The 22061-nt window shown below is 42.6% G+C and overlaps 1 protein-coding gene and 1 long non-coding RNA gene across 4 annotated transcripts in view; one reads left to right on the forward strand and one right to left on the reverse strand.

Annotated features, from left to right (window-relative positions):
- The window catches only part of HAPLN1 (hyaluronan and proteoglycan link protein 1), a 68409-nt gene that overhangs the window by 24806 nt on the left and 21542 nt on the right, over window positions 1-22061 (forward strand). For 2 of the 3 annotated variants that reach the window (XM_081213461.1, XM_081213463.1), the window contains one exon: window positions 19397-19522. In XM_081213461.1, the coding sequence (XP_081069587.1) occupies window positions 19423-19522 (100 nt within the window). In that variant the 5' untranslated portion in view covers window positions 19397-19422. Of the gene's footprint in view, window positions 1-18765; window positions 18852-19396; window positions 19523-22061 lie in introns of those variants that run through there. The other variant, XM_081213462.1, reaches the window with a different exon arrangement.
- On the reverse strand, window positions 7488-20411 carry LOC308597615. The gene is made up of 3 exons (XR_014013083.1): window positions 20324-20411; window positions 19940-20117; window positions 7488-13243 (listed from the first exon to the last, which is right to left on the reverse strand). It is a non-coding gene; the product is annotated as an uncharacterized lncRNA (long non-coding RNA).

Below are 22061 nucleotides of genomic sequence, written 5' to 3' on the forward strand. Positions count from 1 at the left end.
TCCAGGCCACCAGAAATCCCTGGCTACTAATTCCACCGTCTTCTCCTTGCCAAAGTGCCCGGCCGTGGGTGCGTCGTGCAGCTGCTGTAGCACCTTGGCTCGAAGTTCGTCACCCGGCACGTAGATGGCCCCTTTACGGATGAGCAAGCCATCTCGTAGCTGGAAACCGTCGGCCGCTGCCTTGCCCCCTCGCACCTCTGCCATCTTCGTTCGTGCGAAGGAGTCCCCCTGCAACGCTCGCCGCACCGCCTCTAGGTCCACGGTCGCCGCGGCGCACGCCCACACTGTCGGTGCAAAGATGTGCATGGCGGCCGCTGGTGTTGCGTCCTCCAGATACTGTGGCTTGCGGGAGAGAGCGTCTGCCATGATGTTGGTGTCCCCCGGGACATACTCTATTCGGAAGTCGAAGTCCGCAAAGAACTCAGCCCAACGTATCTGCCTCTGGTTCAGGAACTGTGCCGTGCGCCAGTGTTCCAGATTCTTGTGGTCCGTGCAAACCTGCACCGTGTGCTTGGCGCCGATCAGAAAGTGCCTCCACGCCTTGAACGCTGCATGAATGGCCAGCAACTCCCTGTCCCATATGGTGTAGTTCTGCTCGGACTTGCTGAGCTTCCTGGAGTAAAACGCTCCCGGCCGCCACACGCCCTGCGGGTCCTTCTGCAGCAGGACCGCCCCCACTGCTCTGTCCGAAGCGTCTGTCTCCACCCTCATCGGCATGCTGGGGTTGACATGAAGCAGCTGCTCTTCCGACGCGAAGAGACGCTTGAGGGCCTGAAAGGACTGCTCCGCCTGCTCTGTCCAGATGAACTTCTTCTTCTTGGAGCTAAGGGTGTCAGTGATGGCCGCCGTCTGCATCGCGAAGCCCTTGATAAACTTGCGATAGAAGTTCGCAAAGCCGACAAACCGTTGGACCTCCTTCCGGTTGCGTGGGCTCTTCCAATCCAACACCGCTCGAACCTTGGCGCTGTCCATGGCGAGCCCCTTGGCAGACAGCTTGTAGCCCAGAAAATCCACCTCCGGCACGTCAAATTGGCACTTCTCCAGCTTGGCGTAGAGCCTGTGTTGCTTTAGCCTGCCCAGCACTTCCTTGACGTGCTTGTCATGTTCTTGCTGCGACTCCGAAAAGATCAGGATGTCATCCAAGAAACAGACGCACGTCTTGTAGAGAAGTCCCGCCAACACGTGATGCATAAATGCTTGAAAAACGTGAGCGCCATTTTGCAGTCCAAAAGGCATAACTCTGTATTCGTAGGTACCCAGTGGCGTGAACATGGCTGTCTTCCACTCATCACCTTCCCGCATGCGAATGAGGTTGTACGCCCCCCGCAGGTCCAACTTGGTGAACACCTTTCCCTTCCGTACCTTCGCCAGGAGGTCGTCGATGCGGGGCATGGGGAAGTCCGACGGCTTGGTCACACTGTTCAAAATCCTGTAATCCACTACGAGTCTTTTTTGGGGCGTGTCTCGCTTCTTAACAAAGAATACAGGACTGCCCCCCACTGCCTTAGACTCCCGGATGAAACCGCGCTCCAAATTATGATCGATGAAGTCTTTGAGTTCCTGCAGTTCGTCCTCAGACATGGAATACAGCTTCCCTTTAGGCAGCGCCGCCCCCGGCAGCAGGTCAATTTTGCAGTCATATGGTCTGTGAGGGGGTAGCCTGTCCGCCTCCTTCTCGCAGAAAACTTCCAGAAATTCTGCGTACTTGTGGGGAATCGCTTGCAGTGTGCCTAGCAGCAGCTGTGACTCCTCTTCCTCTCCTTCCTGCCTGGGTACGATGCAGTGTTCAGCACAAAAGGAAGAGCCGAAGACCAGCTGCCTCTGGAACCAAGCCATCGTTGGGCTGTGCTTGTCCAGCCAACTCATACCCAATACAATGGGCGTGTCAGACAGTTGAGTGACGTTGAAGCTGATGACTTCCCTGTGATTCCCAAGTCGCATCACCATTGGTGGCGTCTGCTTCACCACTTGCCCCCCTAGCAGCTCCCTGCCATCCACCGTGACAACCTGCAGGGGCAGTGTGGCCGGCAGCAACTGCACAGCGTGCCTGTCGACAAATTCCTGCCCTATAAAGTCCGCGTTGCTGCCGGAGTCGATGGTGATTGGCACGTCCATGGTGATTCCATTGGGCAGCTGGAGAGATGCTGTGAGCCTCACTACTGGTTTGGGCGGGAGGGGGTTCACTGGCTGTAAAATTTCTGGGGACTGCGTCACTAACACGTCTGGCTGGGCCCCAGTGCCTCTTCCTCCAGCCAGACATTGTCGTTTCCCTGCTGTGGTCCTCCCTGCTGCGTTGCTGCAGTCACCATTGCTGAGGCTGCAGTAAGCTTGTGGGGCCTCTGGGGACACTCTTTCGCCATATGCCCTGGCTGCTCACAGACGTAACACTTCCTGGTCCCTCTAGGAGGCTTCGCCTTCACTGCTGCCGGTGCTAGGGCTCTGGTTGCTGACTGAGCCCTTGCACCCCCAACCTCCATAGGTTCGGCTCCTCCTCCTGGCGGAGGCGTGGATTGCGTTCGCGCTGCTTCTCTGGGAAAGAAGGAGGGGCCCCCGGCTGGTTCGCGCCCTCCACGTCCTTCGTCCTTGCTCCACGGACGTCCTTCCAGCCTCACCCCCACGGCCAGTGCCCTCTGAACGACCTCCTGGGTGGTTCGGGGTCTCTCCCCCCTCGCTATCTCATCTTTAATCGAGTTGTGCAGTCCCTCCCAAAAGAGGTCTCTTACAGGAGCCGAATCCCTGTCCCATTCCAGGGCGCTGACCAAGGCGAAAAAGCGTGCATGATACTGTCTGACGCTGGCCCTCCCTTGTCTCAGCCCATGCACCTCCTTCCGTGCAAGATCAATGTCAATACTTGATAAGAAACACCCATCCATCGCTTTAATAAAGGCATCCGCATTCTGGAGCGCCGGATCGTTATCTCTCCATAAATTGCGCAACCATGCTTTCGCCTCCCCATGCAGATGGGACATGATGAACCCCACTCTCTCCTGTTCATCTCTAAAGTCTTTATGCAACAGTTGCAGTGCGCACAGTACGTCGGCTCTAAAGTTGGGATACTGTTGCAGGTTCCCATCGAAGTGAGAGAGCAGCCCGCCTGTCCGTCTCGCCAACCCAATTCCCTCCTGCCGGGGTGGTTGCTTTGCCAGTACGTCTAACCTGACCTGGAGATCCCTGCAGGCGGCAGCTGCCTCGTCCTCTCTCTTCCTGGATGCGAGAACCTCGGCGTTCAGTTGTGCCACTGCTTTTCTGAGGTCCTCTATCTGCTGCTCAGCCGTCATGTCTCCTGCCGTTCGTGAGCTCGCTAGTGGGCGCCTGTTTCTCTCCTCTCCTCGAGGCTGCAGATGCCCACAATGTAGAGACGGAGCCTACTGTCAGAGCTGCTTCAAGATCCTAGCTCACAGAGGATCACGCTAGCCAGCGGTCATTAAGTAAAAGTCTTTATTGAATTACAGTTTCCATTCTCACGCTGCTGTCTGCAACTCTACGTCTACTAGCTAGATCGGCGAGGCTCCGTCTGAGTCTCCGCCCCGTGCGCACCAACTTAATATCCTAGCCTTGCTCCACCTTTTCCTCCTGACTGTCCTCCTCTGGGTCCCTCTACCCCCCGGGGCTTCTTCCTTCCGGGATTCTTCTGACGCTGACCCGGACCCTTCTGCCTCCTTGCGCCGGGCTTTAGGACCCGGTTCCCTTTCGGGGCTGCTCACTGCGCCGCCTTCCTCTGCATTTGAACTTGGCGCGCGCGCCCAACCTTCCACTTTCCTCTTAACCGTTTCCTCGCTCCCCGATGGAGGTGTGGCCACTCCTGACTCCTGCCCTCCCTCCTGTGGTGAGCTGCCAGCGCTTCCCTCCTGGCTCCTTTCCTCTTCCCTGCTTCCTGGCGGTGACGCTGGTCCCGATCTCCAGCTGCTCCCCCCTGAGTCTCCTCTGGCTCTATCTTCCTGGGGTGCCTCCCTAGACTCCCCCCTTGCCCTGGCCACTGGTGCTCCTTTCTGTGAATCCTCTGATTCACTGGAAAGACTGGGAGATCTCGGGTCGTCGTCATCACTCATCCTTTCCTCTGTCTCCTCCCCTTCGCTCTCTGTTTCCTCCCTTGCCCGTGCCTCTGCACCTAAACCCCTGACAAATATGTTTAAATTTGCATAGAAATAATTAATAATAATGATTGCCAAGTACTCACAGATATATTATTTATTATTATTAAAATAAGTAAAATGATTGTCAAGTACTTGCAGTTATATTATAAATTATTATTGTTTATAGTTTATTATTATATAGCCTTACCTGGCATTTTCAGAAGGCAGAATTACAATTATTTGGTTTTTCGAGAACAGTTTATGTGCTTTTTAATCAAATGTAGATTTACCAAGCTCAATTTTGTCAGATGACAAAAATAATAGCATATTTGAATTACCAGTATTCACACCCCCAAAAAACATATTTTTAAGTACCCTCCCTGAATAAATTTTCAAAAACTAAGTTTCATCCATTCTTCTTCCGCCGTCTCCTTCCCCTGGTCGCGGATTCTGCCAGTCATCTCAGCCAGTGTCATGTAGTCCATCACTTTCATCTGCCATTCTTCCAGAGTGGGTAGGTCTTGTGTCTTCCAATACTTTGCGATGAGAATTCTTGCTGCTGTAGTAGCGTACATAAAAAAGTTCCTGTCTCTCTTTAACACCAATTGGCCGACAATGCCCAAGAGGAAGGCCTCTGGTTTCTTAGGGAAAGTACATTTAAGTACCTTTTTCATTTCATTATATATCATTTCCCAGAAAGCCTTAATCTTCGGGCACGTCCACCAAAGGTGATAAAAAGTACCTTCAGATTCTTTACATTTTCAACACTTATTGCCAGGCAAATGGTAAATCTTTGCTAGCTTGACTGGGGTCATGTACCACCTATAAATCATTTTCATAATATTTTCCTTTAAGGCATTACATGCCGTAAATTTTATCCTGGTGTTCCACAACCATTCCCAGTCAGCAAACATAATGTTATGACCAATGTCCTGTGCCCACTTAATCATAGCTGATTTAACTGTTTCATCTTGTGTATTCCATTTCAGCAGCAAGTTATACATTCTTGATAAATTCTTAGTATTGGGTTCTAACAGTTCAGTTTCTAATTTTGATTTCTCCACCTGGAAGCCAATAAAAACTAAGTTTCACCCCCCCCCAACAGACATTCCTTAGTTACAGTTGTGCCTTGGTTTTTGGACAGCTTAGTCCTTGAACCCGGAAGTGACTGTTCCAGTTTGTGAACTATTTTTGGAAGCTGAACATCTGACGGGGCTCTTTCGGCTTCCGATTGGCTGCAGGAGCTTCCTGCAGCCAATCAGAAGCCATGCTTTGGTTTCTGAATGTCAAACTGACTTCAAGAACAGATTCCATTTGACTTCCAAGGTACGACTGTATACAGTAGCTGTTCAACTTCAGACATTCTTGGAAGGTGTGCATTACCTTGACTTGTTTCATCCTGAGTTGAGCCTTGGGTTTCATACTGAAATGGCTCTGTTTGCTCTGATGTGTGACCTATCTCAGGAGAAAGTCAGGGGGCATGTGACCTTGCTACTTCTTGATTTCTCAGTGGTTTTTTATACAATCGACCATGATACCCTACTTCAGGCATCCCCAAACTCGGCCCCTCCAGATGTTTTGGGACTACAATTCCCATCATCCCTGACCACTGGTCCTGTTAGCTAGGGATGATGGGAGTTGTAGTCCCAAAACATCTGGAGGGCTGAGTTTGGGGATGCCTGCCCTACTTGATCTGCTCTGTGATTTGGAAATTGGAATCACAGTTCTCATGGCCTGAGTGGTGGCATATGTGTGTTTGCACCTACACATCCAAAATAACTCAATAATTTATTTATTTTAAAAAACCTCCACCGCAATCTCATTGCAGCCTGGTTTCTGTAGTAACCCATAGGCCTGAATGCTACAAAATGTGACCAGACTGCAAGCTAATGCACATCTTGTTTTGATAATAATTACTGGAGCTATCTCAGCTCCAAGAAGCCATATGCTTACTCGCAGGAGCAAAACCATTAGGCCAAGCAAGATGCTTGCATTTAATTTAAATATTGCAAAGATATGACAATTTAAAATCAGATAGGTCAGCATATCCACTCAAGTACGCTTTAATAAATATGCACTAGGATTGTAAAACAATTATTCTATTAACTGTTGATGCATATTTACATGAGCTGCTGACTCTTCAGCAAACCTACACATTAGTGATAGAACATCCTTGCTGTGCCAGCAGAATATAACAGACAGTGATGCTATATTGGCTCTGTGTTTGGTAGATCCCAAGCTTAATCATTTGCTGGTGGACCAAATCTTAGAAAAACATCACAGCTTAAAGAGCTTGCAAATGAAATTAAAGTATGTTTCAGATTTTCATATAATTTTATCCAGCCAGCTACAAATGTTTAAATGTGGATGAAGTGTGGGGGGGGGAGGACAACTTTCCATTCAACAAGCCCTTTCAGGTGTTCAATAAACATGGAGAGTGGGGGACCTGCCATCCTCACTCTCAGTGTCTCCTACATAGATCAATTACCGGTATATTACAATTACAATTACAATTATATGCACATGGACTCTGCATGTTCAAATAGAAGTACAAGTGAGAGGCTCCCAGTTGCACAGGGAGAATCAATGTGCATATGCAGCATACTTGTATGTACATAGCTCTACTGGGGTCTCTGAATCTTAATCAAGGATCTTGCTTTGTCTTATCCATGGCTTCCAAACGTCTACATGCAGCTACTGTGTTTGATCATAGGCTGTCTGCTACCCAAAGACAATTACCAATTGCTGGAAACTTCTTGGAGTGTGGCAGACCCCACCGCCCCCGCAAAAAAAAATGTGCTTACTTTTAGGAGAAAGGAACAAAGAATACAAGTTCACTTTCAGTGGCGTTCATTTAGTCAGATATAATCAAATCCATTACCTAGAATAAATTAGATTGGCAGAATATATGTGGGACCGTGTGTGTACAAATCTGACATGTAGAAGCTGAGAAATACTTCGTTATTTGGAAAACAGCCTATTGTTCTCCTCTGTAGAACCTAGCAGGTTGGCAAGGAGCCTGTACACGTTATTTGCTTACTATCACATCTTTATATCCACCACACATTTAAATGATAACAGATATCCATTGTACTCAGATTTCTTTTATGAGACATCTCAAGATTTGATTTGATTTGATATTTGTATTACAAAATGTCTACCTGTCCTAGCAATGTATTTACCCTCTTGATATAAATGACAGCTGGTTGTTATTCAACCATGTTTTTTTACTCAGAGTAGGCCTATTGAAATCAATAGGCCTCATTTAGGCATGTTCATTCACTTCATTGGATCTGCTCTGAATAAAACTTAGTTGAATCCCATGCATAATGTGTAAAATTATCTTGAACAGAAATTACAAGAACACTTTCCCCCTCATGTATGTCTTTATTCTGTTTTATAGGCTTGTTTTTTGTTTACCATACATATGAGAATAGATATTCTTGCAAGAAAGTTTACATTTACAAGAACAAAACACAACAATGATAAAAGGATATGATTTTTTTCCAATATAATAAAAATATACAGTAATCAAGGCCTAATAAGCACAACATAACAGATAATGTAGAATTATTATACACATTATAGTGCTGGAATATGCAATTGGAAGTCCTGAGGCCAAATCTGTGGCTGCTGAGGAGTACCAGTCCTCTTCCTCCATTGCTATGCATTCTTGTCTTCAAAGTGACCATCTTCTAAAAATACCTGCTAGTTAGGTCTATAGTGTAAGCAAACACATTTGCATGATAAGGTGTTCCCTGTTTTCTTACATTACCATTAATGCAGAATGATGAATATTGAGAATAATTTTGGAAACCTGTTAGATTTATGTTGAAAATACTTCATTTACAGAGCTATAGTGTTTGGGGTACAGTTATTGTCTCCTATTTCTAGGGAGAGCCAAATGTCTGCATTTCAGACTTCTCTAGATATCAGTGTGTATTGTACGTGTATAGGAACTTTTATCTTTCTGAAGGGCTTGGGAGGTATGATATCTAGGGCCAGATTAAGACATGCTGAGGCCCTAAGCTATGTCAAGTTTTAGAAGCCCCATAGTATTACCCCCCTCCCCATCCCAAAAGAGCATTATTATGTAAAACCTAGTGCTGGTGAGGTTGTATTTAGAGGCCCCTCATAGTCTGAGCCCTTGAGCTGTAGTTTACCTAGCCTATGCGAAAATTTTGCACTGACGGTTACCATTTCAAAATTATATTAGGAGTCTCCTAGTTCAAGAAATTGTTGCATAAATGTCTCCCCTTCAGACTTTTACAGAAATAAGGGTATATTGGACTATGTATGTACAAAGCTTCAGCTTCCTAGCTCATGGAGTAAATGCCATAAGTGTTTCAATGTACACTTGAGATCCCGTCACACATTACATGGTGTAAAGGAAGTCAAGAAGCAGTGCAAGAAGTGGGGTCACACTGCTGTTCTAGCCCAATAATATGATGCCAGAAGTGAGGCCAGAAGCACGGCCACACTTCTTCACATCATGAGTGCCCTACACATTTATTCCATCTGTTCTAGGAGACAGGTGCACAATTGTCTCCCTTTCAGATTTTTAGCATCATCAGTGGTGTCTTGGGCTATATGCTTGCAACAAGGAATTTCCCCCAGGGAAAAATCTCTCTAACCAGTTCAGGGATTTGAAGGGAGGGAGGAGACATGTTAGTCATTCCTGTTCCCATGGGCTGCAGCTGCAGCCCTTTACATCTTGAGTAGGAAGATCTGAAGGGGGAAGCTTTAGTGTGTTGTATTGTCAACCCTTAGAATCCTCCATGTGAATGGATCCCCCAACCATCCAGGATTCCCATTCATGTGAAAGATTCTGAGCATGTTCCACTTAACACAACAAGATATCCTGTTCAGACCTACAGTACTTTTCAATACATTGTAGCAGGGAAGGGAACAATGGAGGAGCGTGTTCTGGGGACCTATGGAAGTGAACACCTGAGTTTACTGTTTTGGGGGAGAAAAGCATCAGTGTCCTTTATACTTGTCTAATAAACAATAAGTCTTGGATCATTTACCAAATTCCAGGGTTCTTTCTAACAGACTGGGAAATATCCTAGCATTTTCAGTACTTCAGTCTGCCAATCGGTGAAGCCCAGGCAAATACAGATTCATCTGAGGCTATCAATCAATAATGTAGCTTAGCCATGCATCAGAACTAAAGCAATGATAATCTATAACACTCTTTGACACTTGGGAAAGATTTTGCTTATTGCTGTATGAATATTCCACTTCATTAAATAATGTGTCTGCATTTTTTCCCTGTTGAGTATTCAGAACCAATACACTTTGTTAAGAAGGTCCTTTATGCTCCCCTAGTCAGAGGCACACATACACATGTAAACAGATGTGCTTTGCCCATTTGGGATTTTCTTGTGAGTGCTTTTCATTCTGTCACACCCAGAGAGGAAGTTTCTTATTTATTTTCACCCTCGGTGGAACGTTGTGTGACTAAATTGTTTACCTGGGAACTACACAAAACTTAGGCCTTATAATTTTTCTCTTGCTGGTGCCATTTGCAACATGTACCAAGTGTTTTTCAAGGTGAGAAAAACCACAGCAGAAGGTTAACAGAGTGCAAAAAAAAAAAATAAATCCTCTGTTCTCCAGTGCTCTTTGCCAGACTTGGTGACCTGAGATGTATTTAGCCAGTTGTCCCATATTCTGGACAAGGTTCTACAACAAGGTTTTGGAGTCTATAATTCAGCCACATTCTGCTGATAGTAACCAAGTAGCACAAATAACTTTTCCACATCTTAATCACACAAACCTTCACAGGGTCACTATTTCTGTATCACCCATTTGTATCACCAAACAGCATTAAATCTCTAGTGAAGTGCCACTAAGTATGCTGTTCCTATAGCAGGTTTTTCATATCCCCATTCATACCACAGTGCATCTAGCTGGCAAATATTATTCAGAATAGAAACCCGCTCAAAAATATGTATTTAGATAGCCATGCCTTTAATAGACCCTTCAGACAAGGGTTGGTTCCAGTGCCGGATTTATGTATAGGCTAAGTAGGCTGAAGCCTAGAGCCTCTAAGTCTAGGGGGGCTCACCAACCTGCCCTCTCCCCAGTGCCACAGTCTCCCCTCTCCCCAAATTGCAAACCGAAGACTTCATGCAAGGGCAGGGCAACTCAGGCTGTGAGACTCAGGGCTAGCCAGTGGGGCCCAATCTGAAGCAGTGGGGCGCAACTTGATTTTTTTTTTTTTTTTTGGGTAGGGCCCCAGTTCACAGCCAAAGTCTGCAAAATCTTATAGATATAAATAAAATCCATCTAGATTGCCTTAGGAGTGGCCTGTGGGGCCCAATTTGGCCCAATTGCTCCAATTGCCTTAAGGTCAGCCTTGATGAGACTGTGCAGGGGTTGGACTGACAAGCCCTGCACCTTCTAGGTCCCTGGTGTCACCATTCAGTGTACTGCTGTGCAGATAATGGAGAAAACTCATAAATTGTATCCCTTCTGGCATCCTGGCCAACTCTATTATGCTGGTGTAGACCCTGATGCACCAGAAGCCCAGAATAGCAGCAAATAAAATCCGCTCATACATCAGCAACTGATAAGACTTGTCAAGCAGTTCTTCCAAACTCTTCCTAAATTATAAAGCTCCAAAATACAGGCCAGAAGAGAACAGGTCTGGAAAAAGTAAGGCATACAATGGACACCACCAGTGAAAAGGCCATGCTCCATGTAACTCCTGCCCTGTCATTTGATAGAGTGCCCACTTGCCCTCCTTCTTGACATGGATGCTATCTATTGGAGTCTCCCGGTCCAGTACAAAGACCATAAGAAGGGAGAGCAGGGACCTTGAAGTTCCCAACAGTTGTTAATCAAGCAAGCAAGCAAGCACACAGGTCACCTTTGTCACAGTCAGGACATATGTCCTGTCCAGGCCTGCACCCAATCTTGTTTTTGTACAATCTTGTTTCTTCTCAGTAACCAAAATTATATTATCAACATATACAAACAGAAAAGTTGTTTTCCTTCTTTTGCAACGAATCGTAGAAAACAAAGTGGCACTAATAAAGAAAAGTTCTAGGGTGGCAACAGAAAGCAAACTAAAAATGCTTTTGCAGTTTATCAAAACTATCCAGCAATATCAAGTTATAGGAAAACTGGTGCTATTAACAGTAATCCTTCTGGCTGGTTAATTGGTTTGGCAACTTCCATGCACATGACGTATAATATTTTTTCTGAGAAAAATTATAATTTTTTTCTCAGAAGTCTTTTTGTTGTATCTTTCTTCTGGAGTTTGGCCAGACATAGCAAAATCTTTGTTACAAATACTTCTTTGTTGGATCCAGTTTCTGTAGGAGGAAGACATTGGGTAGAGATTTATAAGATATTTTATCAAAGTTTCAGGCATCCAAGACTCTGTGCAAGTAATAATTGGACTTTGAAGGCTTGCATCCAGAATAGTCTTGAAGATGATAGGCAGTTAGAGTGGCTGTGAGATGTTCATGAATTCAGGCTGACAGGACATTGTTAGGCCAAATCTATATCACTATGTTCCTATATTTCACCTATAAAAATAGTACAGGGCAAGATGAACCAAAGCAGATTGCCTAAGGACCAATGCCACCTATAATTGTTTGCTTACCTTTTTTAGAGAGCAGCAGAGATTGTAGTCATTTTCTTCTGTTAGCTAATGGAGTAAGTATCAGTCCACTATGGAAGCTTCATAACCATAACAAAAAAGTATTCTAACTGAGTCCAATACAGCAGTTCAGGGTGACATAAAGGTAACATGCAGAATCAACATAGGTTTCAAGGCAGAGTTTCATTTGTTTTCACTGCCACTATTTAATTGAACTGGAATATAGATATTTATGTTTAGCTTGTATTTCTAATGTCTGAAGCATCTTTTGAAGGATAGACTCTCTTCTGGGTCTTTCAAAACAAATGATGAGCAGTTAGACAAAAGCTACTGAAATGTCCAGGATTATTTGGGTTTCTAAGCTTTATTGAGTAATCATGCTGATTTTTGCTGCTTGGCTAGCAATATTTTATCAGGGGCATTTGACTGATAATCCATAAATGTCATAAGTTTTTATAGAATCGTTTTAGGTTTACAAGTGGAACTTATGAATGAACAAAGCCAAGATTGCTGAATCTGTTACTCTTTTCTGTCTCTGTGCTGTGCATACAGCCAAGGCTTTATTATCAACACTATCTTCTCCAGTGTCTGTGAAGAGTATTCAATTGCATCTCAGTATCTTGGGTTAACTTACACAGCTTCTCTCATTGCAATGAGTTTTTCTTATATTTTTAAATAAAGTATCTTTGCTCACTTGGCCAGCCAGTCAAGAGCAAAACAGAACCTTGAAAAGAATATTAAAGTATCTGGTTCATTTAATTCAATTTGATGTAGAGGTGTCTTTGTTGAGTTAGCTGGTCCTGATGGCTAAGAAAATTCTTTACTGGCAATAACTGAGTTGGGATCAACTATTATTCAAGAACAATACTTGTTCAAGAAATGGTTTTCCACATCCTTAACAACATTGTTTGGTTCTTGCATTAGATGGAAAAACATACTGAGAGCATCATTTCCAACAGCATCTCAGGATACTTTAGGTTATTGCAGGCATTTTCCTTGTTCCTACCTTTGGCTTCAGCATTAGAATCAATGACATTGATTTCTCTATGATGACTTCCTGGATAAAAGCATGCAGTGCACTTTCTCCATAATTAGCACCAAATCTCCTTGTGGCTTTCTTCCTGTTCCTGGTCAGGCAACTCCAGCGAAGCCACATTATGGTTTTCTACTACTTCTTCCTTTGGAGCTTGCACCACACAAAAGACAACGGCAGAAAAAGTCCATAGCTTCAGGCTGTATTGCCTCTCCTGTGAAATCTCTGTGGTCTTCTCAGGTGGGGTGACTGTCTCCCCACATACTTCCTTCCCCATGTATGCAGTCTTGGATTTGTAAAGGGAACCTGGAGGGATTTTGAGGCAATGGGAGTGATGACACAAATGCAGTAGACCCTTTTCTCTTCCTCCTCCTCCAACTTCACACAAAAGAGATGAGATCCAGTCACAAAGATTACCCTCCATGCAATTGATTAATACCTTATTAAAATGGATTGTGTATTGTGGTTTTAAAAAATATCTTGAATTCTTCCTTGAATAGTAAGACTGCTGGTCTTCTTTGTCTGCAGAACAAAAATTATGATGATAGTTTTAGTCTTGCCTAAAATAAACTAAAATATCAATTCATTAGTCTTCTTTGGTGTGAAGACTATTTACCTCTTATGAACTTACAATATTCCAGCAATATTATAAGGGTGCATAACAGAAGTACTTCAAAAGACATAGGGACAATGATATAATATACTGTTATGATCTTGTGAATATCACATTCCAAAATATAAATGTTAAAATACCTCTCTGATGTTTAGTAGAATTAGGTGCTCCTGTAGGAACAAAATGTCACCCGACCTCAAGAAAGCAAACTAACAGCTCTCAGCTAGATTAAATATCTAGGCAGGAATTTTAGGCTTGAAAGCTACCTAGGAATAAACACCATTGAATACAGTAGGACTGTGGGCAGCGAGTAAATAAACAACCACACACAATGCACTATTAAATAAAGTATGTCAGAAAAACTTGTGTGACCTTTCACTTTTAGAAAGAGGCAGGGTGAAGTAGGAAAGTTGAATTAGGAGAGATTACAGTACATTATACCCTGGTCATTAGAGAGTCTCATGTTTGTTTTAGGAAAGAGAAGCAATGCTACTGAAGCAACAGATCTTCCACCAAAAAAATCCCTGTATCTGTGTTAACATTTTTATCTTTCATAAAGCCATCATTTCAAAATTGGTCCGTGGTTAATAGAGTTACCAAATCACTGCTACACAAATTATCAAATAAAAACAAGTGTTCCTGTTTCTCCTCCTAGCTTCCATTGTAAAATTAAGAGTGAAGTCTAATAGAACAGTTTGTGTTCATGAATGACTCCAAGAGGAATCAGTTTGGATGCAAACACTGAACTAATGGATGCAAATGACTCTCCCACATATCTTGCTCCTGAATGATCACATTATCCATAACTGCTTGTGCATCTGACTAAAGCTTGTGAGTGTTGTAGAGCTGTTTACCAAGATTCACACAAAGCATTTTCAAATATATGTAGCCATTATTTTTTGATTGCAAAATGTCACTGTGTAGACCTGAAAATATCTGCACCAGCATTACATTATATCAGGGGTCAGCCACCTAAGGCCCATGGGCTGGTAGCAGCCCACAAGTCTTGTCTAACCAACCCATGGCGACCCCTACTGTCCTCCGCCGCCCCTGCCCCCCCCCCACTCTTACCAGCGTGGCATGGTGTGGTGTGGTGCAGGGACAGACTTCCGGGTTGATGGCACCTGTGTGCATGCACACAGGCACTCCTCCAACCCAGATGTACGCCAGAAATAGCGTGTGTGCATGCGCACTCCTCCGACCCAGAAGAGCGTGCGCACACACACACGCTTCAGCCCATCCTCTGATGGACAGAGCATCGACTGGCCCATCCTCGGATAAGGTTGTCAACCTCTGCATTATATCAACAGGCTGGACTTCTTTTGGTTATTACTTCTACCACACAAGTGCTGAATTGACTAGGCGGCATCGTATCGCCTGCAATAACTGAATGAGGAAAATCCCAGAGCAGTCATGATGTGGATTATAAGACCATCAAATGAAAATCAAAGCTGTCGATATAAATTGCTAATGTCCTCACAAGAAAAACTGGCTTTCCTCCATTTACTTTCCATGCTGTGATTTATGAATTGGACATGCAGAAATTTTACAATAAGTTTTTTGTAAAAAGAAATCCATCCTTAATTCTGTAAAAATTAAAAGCTGATACAACTCTAATGATATATTGACTAACTGAGTAAGTGCAATGTAAGACTGCCACTCGATAATTAATGGTTCAATAGTAAACATGTTATCAATGGGAACTCCTCTTATATGCTGGCTGCAAACTATGGCCTTCAATTATTCTTCCGTTTCAAATTTTCATGCCAAAAATGTGTTGTCGTCAAAGACAAGAGGTGGTATTCAGGTTTTACTCAGTGTAGACCTACTGAAATTAATAAACCTAATTCAGTAATATTCATTAATTTCTGTGGGTGTATTCTGAGTAATGCTTGTTGAATACCACCCAAGGTAAATTAAAATAGAGATGCCAAGTGATTTGGTCAAGGTCAAACCAAAGGAAGAGGAAAGATCTCAAACTGGTGCTCAAAAAAATTGTAGACCTGGTATGTAATATGGCCAATGCATTTTGGCTTCTAGTATTTTCAGGGGTAACATTAATTTTGCAATGCCTTGTTCCAGTGGCAATTCTGATCTGATAAAACATAATTTGAAAAAGCATATGAAGAATGAACAGCTTGAGAAATTCCCATTGGAAAAAAGTGTGAGAGTGTACGCTGAATATGGGTGTAATTGGCGTATTATACCCCATAATCAACTTCCAATTTTAAGAACACCAATTTAAGGTGTTCTTGCCTCTTCTTTTTATTTTCCTATTCTTTGGGCCAACTCCTATTTTCTTTTTTTGCTTGTTAAAGCCACCCAATGTTATATTTTATTTATTTATAATATTTATGAATTGCTCTTCCTCCAAAGGACCTTAGGGCAATGTACAAAACACAAAAAGAAAATATATCAGTCATCAGTTAAAAAATATTGAAACCCAGTGCCCTATCTACCTATTTTAATTGTCTATTTCTAACATTCTGGAAATGCAACCTAAAAAGTAATCCGGGTTTCAATGTCTTGTTTAGTCTGAATAAAGACTAAAAGAATTCATCAGAGGAGTGTAATTCGTCCTACTTATGTTTGGGGTTTTTTTAAAAAAATCAAAATCCATTAGCATTGTATATAAAATATTGTGTCTACCGACATCTCAGTAACAGTGCGATGAATCTTTCCCACAGTAAATCAAAACAACATACAGAGGCAAGGACCATTTAATTTGACTTACATAATTAGCAAGCAAAACAGTTTTCCTTGAGCCTGTAGCTGGAACTTTACAAAACAGTTTCTGTGCATTTGCTTGCAGATACAATTTTTCTTGAACTGTGCATGTACTCATGCAGATGTGGAAGTTGTTGTGCACCCAACCAAATCATGTGTGTGTTTGTCTATGACAACTTGCATGAAGTAGCCTGCTTGTATAATCCACATCAGTTTGTGCAACTTGTTTTTATGAGGGGAAAGAAGTTCCTCATGTGCAAAAGTTGTTTGATAAAACAAGGGCACTTAAGGCATTCTACAGACTTTCCATAGATTTCTGAGAGCATAGTGATTGTAACACAAACAGAATAGTGTGCAGAAATAAAGGGAGAGGTTTTCTACTCTCTAACAGCGCTTGCCTATTATCACTTCAAGCAGGAATGTACCCCTGGTAAACATTTAGTGTTGCAAATCTATCTAGTTTGGCATGCCCCATTAAGTCCTTGAAGCCCTCACTGTGTTTTAGACCCTCTGTAGCCATCATTGGCATAAAAATCAGTGACTGTAATGGAAAATGAGACGTCTTTCAAACATTGTGTCTCTTGGCAAAGCAAAACCAATTAAAGCCAATTTATAAAATTGTAAATCTTTTCCTACATGGGGTAGTGAGTCAGACCTCTTGTATTCAAATCAAGGGGTCCTTTGGAATAGGCCATCCCAAATGTTTTCTCAATTCTGTTGCAATTCCTTAGGCTGCCAGTCAGTTGAGAATGTGATAAATAAATACGACCTGCAGCATCTAAAATAAACTAGTGTTGATTGATACGTCCTTGAGAGAACCACTTCTGTTCTTCTAACAGTCACAAGACTGTTGGAATTGTCCTAAAAGAAGTGGATGGAGGAGAAATTTGAGGTATTTATTGCATAAGGATTTTGTTTGTTTGATTCATATCCTGCCCTTCATTACATGTGATCTTTGGGCAAGTCACAGCAATTAAATACACAATGTGTAATTACACACAGAGAGAATGATGCTGTTGTTGACTAATGACAAAAGGAAGCATCCCCCAGGACCAGGGGAAAGTGTACTAGATGGGCACACCATACTGTCTCTTGCACACACGGCACACAAACATCGCTCCTTCTCTCATAGACCTCAAAGATATGCCTTCCTTCCCCACCCCTACCCCTTACAGACTACTAGGGCCAAGCAATATCTGGTTTTCAACATTGTGATATATCACCAGCTTAACATTGCAATATACCAATATATTACAATGCCTGAAATAACGATAGAGCTGTGTAGTGGCTTTGGCTGGCTTCATGGCTTTCCCTGTATCGTGATTTTTTGCCAGCACCTACTCTTGTGATTTGCTGCCCCTTGCATGAGGCAGGGGTAAGCTGAGCTGGCAGAGTTAACATGGGCTGCAGGAATCGAGAGAAGCGTCAGCTGGCTTCATGGTTTTTCCCCATTGTGATTTTTGTGTAGCCCATGCACACAGACACATCACGATATATTGCCAGGTCGAAAATTGTGAAACTGTTATCACGATATGGACTTCAAAGTGGTTTTGGATGATATATTGATATACCACCCAGCCCTAAAGACCATCCATCTTTCTCTGCCCAATTGCATCTCTCCCTCTGACAGATGACACATGCACACAGACCCCACATACATTGTTCTGTCTCCCTCTGGCTAAGCACTTCTCTCTTAATCACAGAACATACTTGAGCACTCCAATTCAGATAAGCCCCTCCATGGATGTCAGGAATACACAAAGGTCACCAACCTGTCCCTCCTCTTTGTGGAATGTTGATCAGCGCTATAATCAATTTTCTGTCCAGGACTACACATCCATTATCCCAACTATTTTATACACATGCCATTGGATCAGGGCACTTAGGAAAGTGGGCAAAATTATTGCACTCTATTGGCTGCCAGCTGCAGCTTTCTAAGTTTTCCTAGTACCAAATATATTAAGTAGACAGGCTTCTACTGATGCAGCCAGTTCCCCAGAGGTTGAAATGGAATTCACATTGCCTCAAGACTTCCCTCTGTAATTTTTGCTCTGTGACCAGCTGCTGTGAGTTATAGTGATTACTGCCAGTGCAGCAATGCTGCCAGTATCCTCCTGCAGCAGTACAACATCATAGATTGGCTCAGGATGCCATTGCAGTATACAGGCCATGGCATCCGACTGCAAACAGCCTTTGCTGTATTTGCAAGATCAGCAGCTCATGTTAGCCTGCAAAACAGCTGGGAGCGAATGCAGACATAGTCTGTAAAATCTGGACTAGAATAAAATTCTGACGGAGCTTCTTTGCCTCCAAATTTAACGAGGCTTTGATCTGTAGTTTTGCTCTGCAACCTAAGTGCAGATACTCCCTAAGTTTTGATGCAGATTGTATCGGCCTTGTTATTTTTTTTATCGGCTGAATCTATTCTGGCCACAATAAATTATTTCCAAGCACATTTGAAAAGGACAGTGAATGCCTAGTTATGAAAATGATGCCTCTAGAGAAGATGACAGGCTGAACCTTCTGCATCAGAGCCCTTGCATCTTGTGTCCTCTTATCTATTTCGGGTATTCATTTGCCTAATTACTACTCTGAGGCTGGCAGAGATTTCCCCTGCAGCGCTCAGCAGCTCTGCTGACTGCAGAGACCCTACCTGGCACACAATTTAGTGCGTCAGCATTCTAGATAGAAATGAATGAAAAATCAATCAGGGCAACTGCAGTGGCAGCACATGCAACTCTAACCTACTTTGTGCATGGTTTTCAACATTTCACTGTAGACTCTAAAATGGTAAGTGTACCTGAAATAAAGTATGCCTTTATTGGTCAGTCTCTATGCTCCTTAGGTTTGACGAAGACATTACACCCTATGCTAGTCTGTGTGTGTGTGTGTGTGTGTGTGTGTGTGTGTGTGTGTGTGCAATACATACTATATCGGAGAGATATAGAACATGATTGTTTAAAGAAAATAAATAGAATAAATTCAACAAACCAAAGTCCACTATGCATTTAAGAATCACAACCATTGCTTATTTTAGCATCTGGAGAAGATGATTGCGTTATTTCAGTTCTTATTATACTTTTAATGGACAAAATTATTCAACTGCAAGCATATCTCAATTAAGCATCAGTTAATAGTCTCTGCAGCTAACTCTCTAATAAGAGGATTAACTTTAAAATGCTGCTTGAAAAGTCACTCACTGCTAACTTTTCAAGCACAGTGGGTTAAATTTTCATAGAGCAATGAGAAAATGATGGGCTGTAACAAGTTGTGCATTGCATCACTGTTAAGCTTTCCAAATTTCACCAGCTTCTTTGTATGTGGTACTCTTACAGTAAAGAAGATTCCTGAGCTATAAAAGATGAAGAGTCTACTTTTCCTGGTGTTGATTTCTTTCTGCTGGGCTGATCATCATGCTGCCAACTTCACACTGGAGCATGACAGAATTATTCACATCCACGGTAAGTTAAAAAAGGAATTTAAGCTGCACTTGTGATGTTATGCTGAAATTTTATGACTTGCATCTTTTTTTAAAAAAAAGAAAAGGATTAGATAGCTTGCTGCTGTGCTGCATTATTGTACTCTGAGCAATGAAACCTGCTTTTAAATCTGAAATGCATTTTTTTCAGTGTGCAATCTAATGACTATTTCTGAGACAGAAACAGTATTTGTTAAAATAAGAGTGCATGCATATTGAAAGAAGCAAGCAAGCAATTAGTTTAGCCAGAAAAGTATTGGCCTTACTGCAGAAAAAATATGATCTAAAACACATCATATAAGCAAAGACTTCCCTTTCACAGGTAAATGACTGTATTAAGACACTGTATTGAAAAATGAGGCATCAGTTGAAAACTCAAGCAGTATAAAAAGTGACTTACCTCAACAAATAGATGCTTTTTCCCATAGCTTTCACTCATATACAGTGGTATGTTGTCCCTCTGCATAATCGTGTATATCCATTTGAATTCTAAAGCTTACAGCTGGCTGTATGAAGCTTTGAGGCTGCAGTGCAATGCAGCTGTTTTTCAGCTCCAGTTTTAGCAGTTGAGGGTCATCCTGTATGAAGCAAGCCAAAACATTTATTTATGCAAAAATGACAGGCAGAATAAAATACATCTATGGCTTCTTTCATTTGTATACATCCAATTTTGACAACTTAAATAATGCAGCCCATGGGTGCCATTTAAAGTTTGGAGGTTCCATGCTACTTAAAAAACAACCAAAAAATCCCCACAGTGTTTGCACTTTTTATAAGCACGCACCACATTACATTTTGACACCAAGAAGGGTTTAGCATTTGCAGTTCTCTCAGTGAAGATTTCAGGAGCTGAGAGTCTCCAGGCACCAGGCACTATCTTCAAGGTCAAAAAAGAAATTGCACCGGATTGGTGTGGTAATGGAAAGTGACACTGGAAAGGAGTGCAAGATGAGTGGTTAAAAGAAGGTGTAAATCAAAATACAAAAGGATTGGCCTTTTTAGTGTGTATTAACTGGTTCATTCTGAAGAATTTAGCTCTTTCCTTTGCAGGTGTTGTCTAGTTGATAATACTTCTTTTTGGACCATAACTTCATATCAGCACGTGCCTCTTGAGCAAAGGAAACTTTCTAAACACTTGATGTATAACATATTTTTAAATATGTTGCTTTTAATTTGTTAGTGTAGATGTGTTACTTATACCTCAGAGCATGTCCTCACTATGAACTTAAACCATGACCTTCTCTGAAGGAATTAGGGAAGAGAGATGTAATAAAAGGCTTTGCAAGTGACAGCACTTCTATTTTAATTCTATCAGGAAACCTTGTTGCCTCTTTGTAACGTCCCTTTCAAGCAGCAAACTACTTCTGAACCCTTGGTTAGTAATAAAGCACAAAAGAGCTGCTTCTGAAGGAAACCTACAGCAGTTGGAATTTATCACCCAGTGACAATGCACAGGTTCAAATGCAGAACTTTCAGCATGTCCATAAAACTTTAGTTCTCACACTATTCAGCCCCAATCCTGTGGCTCAGTCTATATCCTTCCTCCATACAAAGGGCTTCTGAAAAAGAAACAGAGTGGTAGACTTACTCTCTTTACTTTATTATGATTAACTGTTCATGCTTTCTTGTACACATTGCTAACATTTTAAGCTGCCCACTGACTAACACAGAGGTTCAGCTAAATAAAAGAATCTATTAGGAGAACATTGTGGCCTACCAGAATTCTCAGTTACTGGTCTTTAAGATAAGCAAACTTGAATAAGCACATTTCAAAGGAAGACACCAGTGTGAAGCCACTGAAATCCAATTCATCAAGAATACCAGGCACTATGGGTCTAAACAGAAACAATGGTTTCCTGTCCATCAATGTTAATTAACAACATTGTTAAGCAGATTGTGTTATTACTTATCGTTGCTCTTGTGAAGGGACACGTCTTTATTTTAATTGAATTGAATGGACACTGTGTGACATTTTCTGCATTGCATTTCCCCCTGAACTTGCTGCTTACAATCCATGGGTGGTGTACCTGGAACTGAGGTTAACACTTTCTGTATCTGATGAAGTGGACACGAAAATTCATGCCATTCACACCATTAAAATGTGCTAAACTTCAAGGTGCCACTTGTTTGCTAAACAAAAAAAGGGTGTAAAGGGCAGCTTAACACCAGGCAACTAACCAAAAGGAAGTAGATCTTAGTGGAAGAGAGTGTCAGAGAATAATCTAGGGGAGAGTAGCCTTGAACAGTGTGCTAATATGGGGCGGGGGGCTGCATGATCAGATGCAAGAGAAGACAGGGCTTCAGATGTGGTGGAATTATGACCACTGAATGTTGCAGCAGCACACAACTGAAATCTTCTCTTTAATAATTTGCATCCCTCAGTTTTTAGCATATACCACTTGGTAATTTCCCCAAAGTACTTCTATAGTGCTGTAGATTCTGAGAGTACTTTTGACTAGGTTGTAGCCAGTGGTTTTTCACAGCATAATTACAATTATTGTGGGGGGTTTTGGTTTGTTTGT

This window comes from Podarcis bocagei (genome assembly GCF_964188305.1).
Source record: "Podarcis bocagei genome assembly, chromosome: 11".
Lineage (NCBI taxonomy): Eukaryota > Metazoa > Chordata > Lepidosauria > Squamata > Lacertidae > Podarcis > Podarcis bocagei.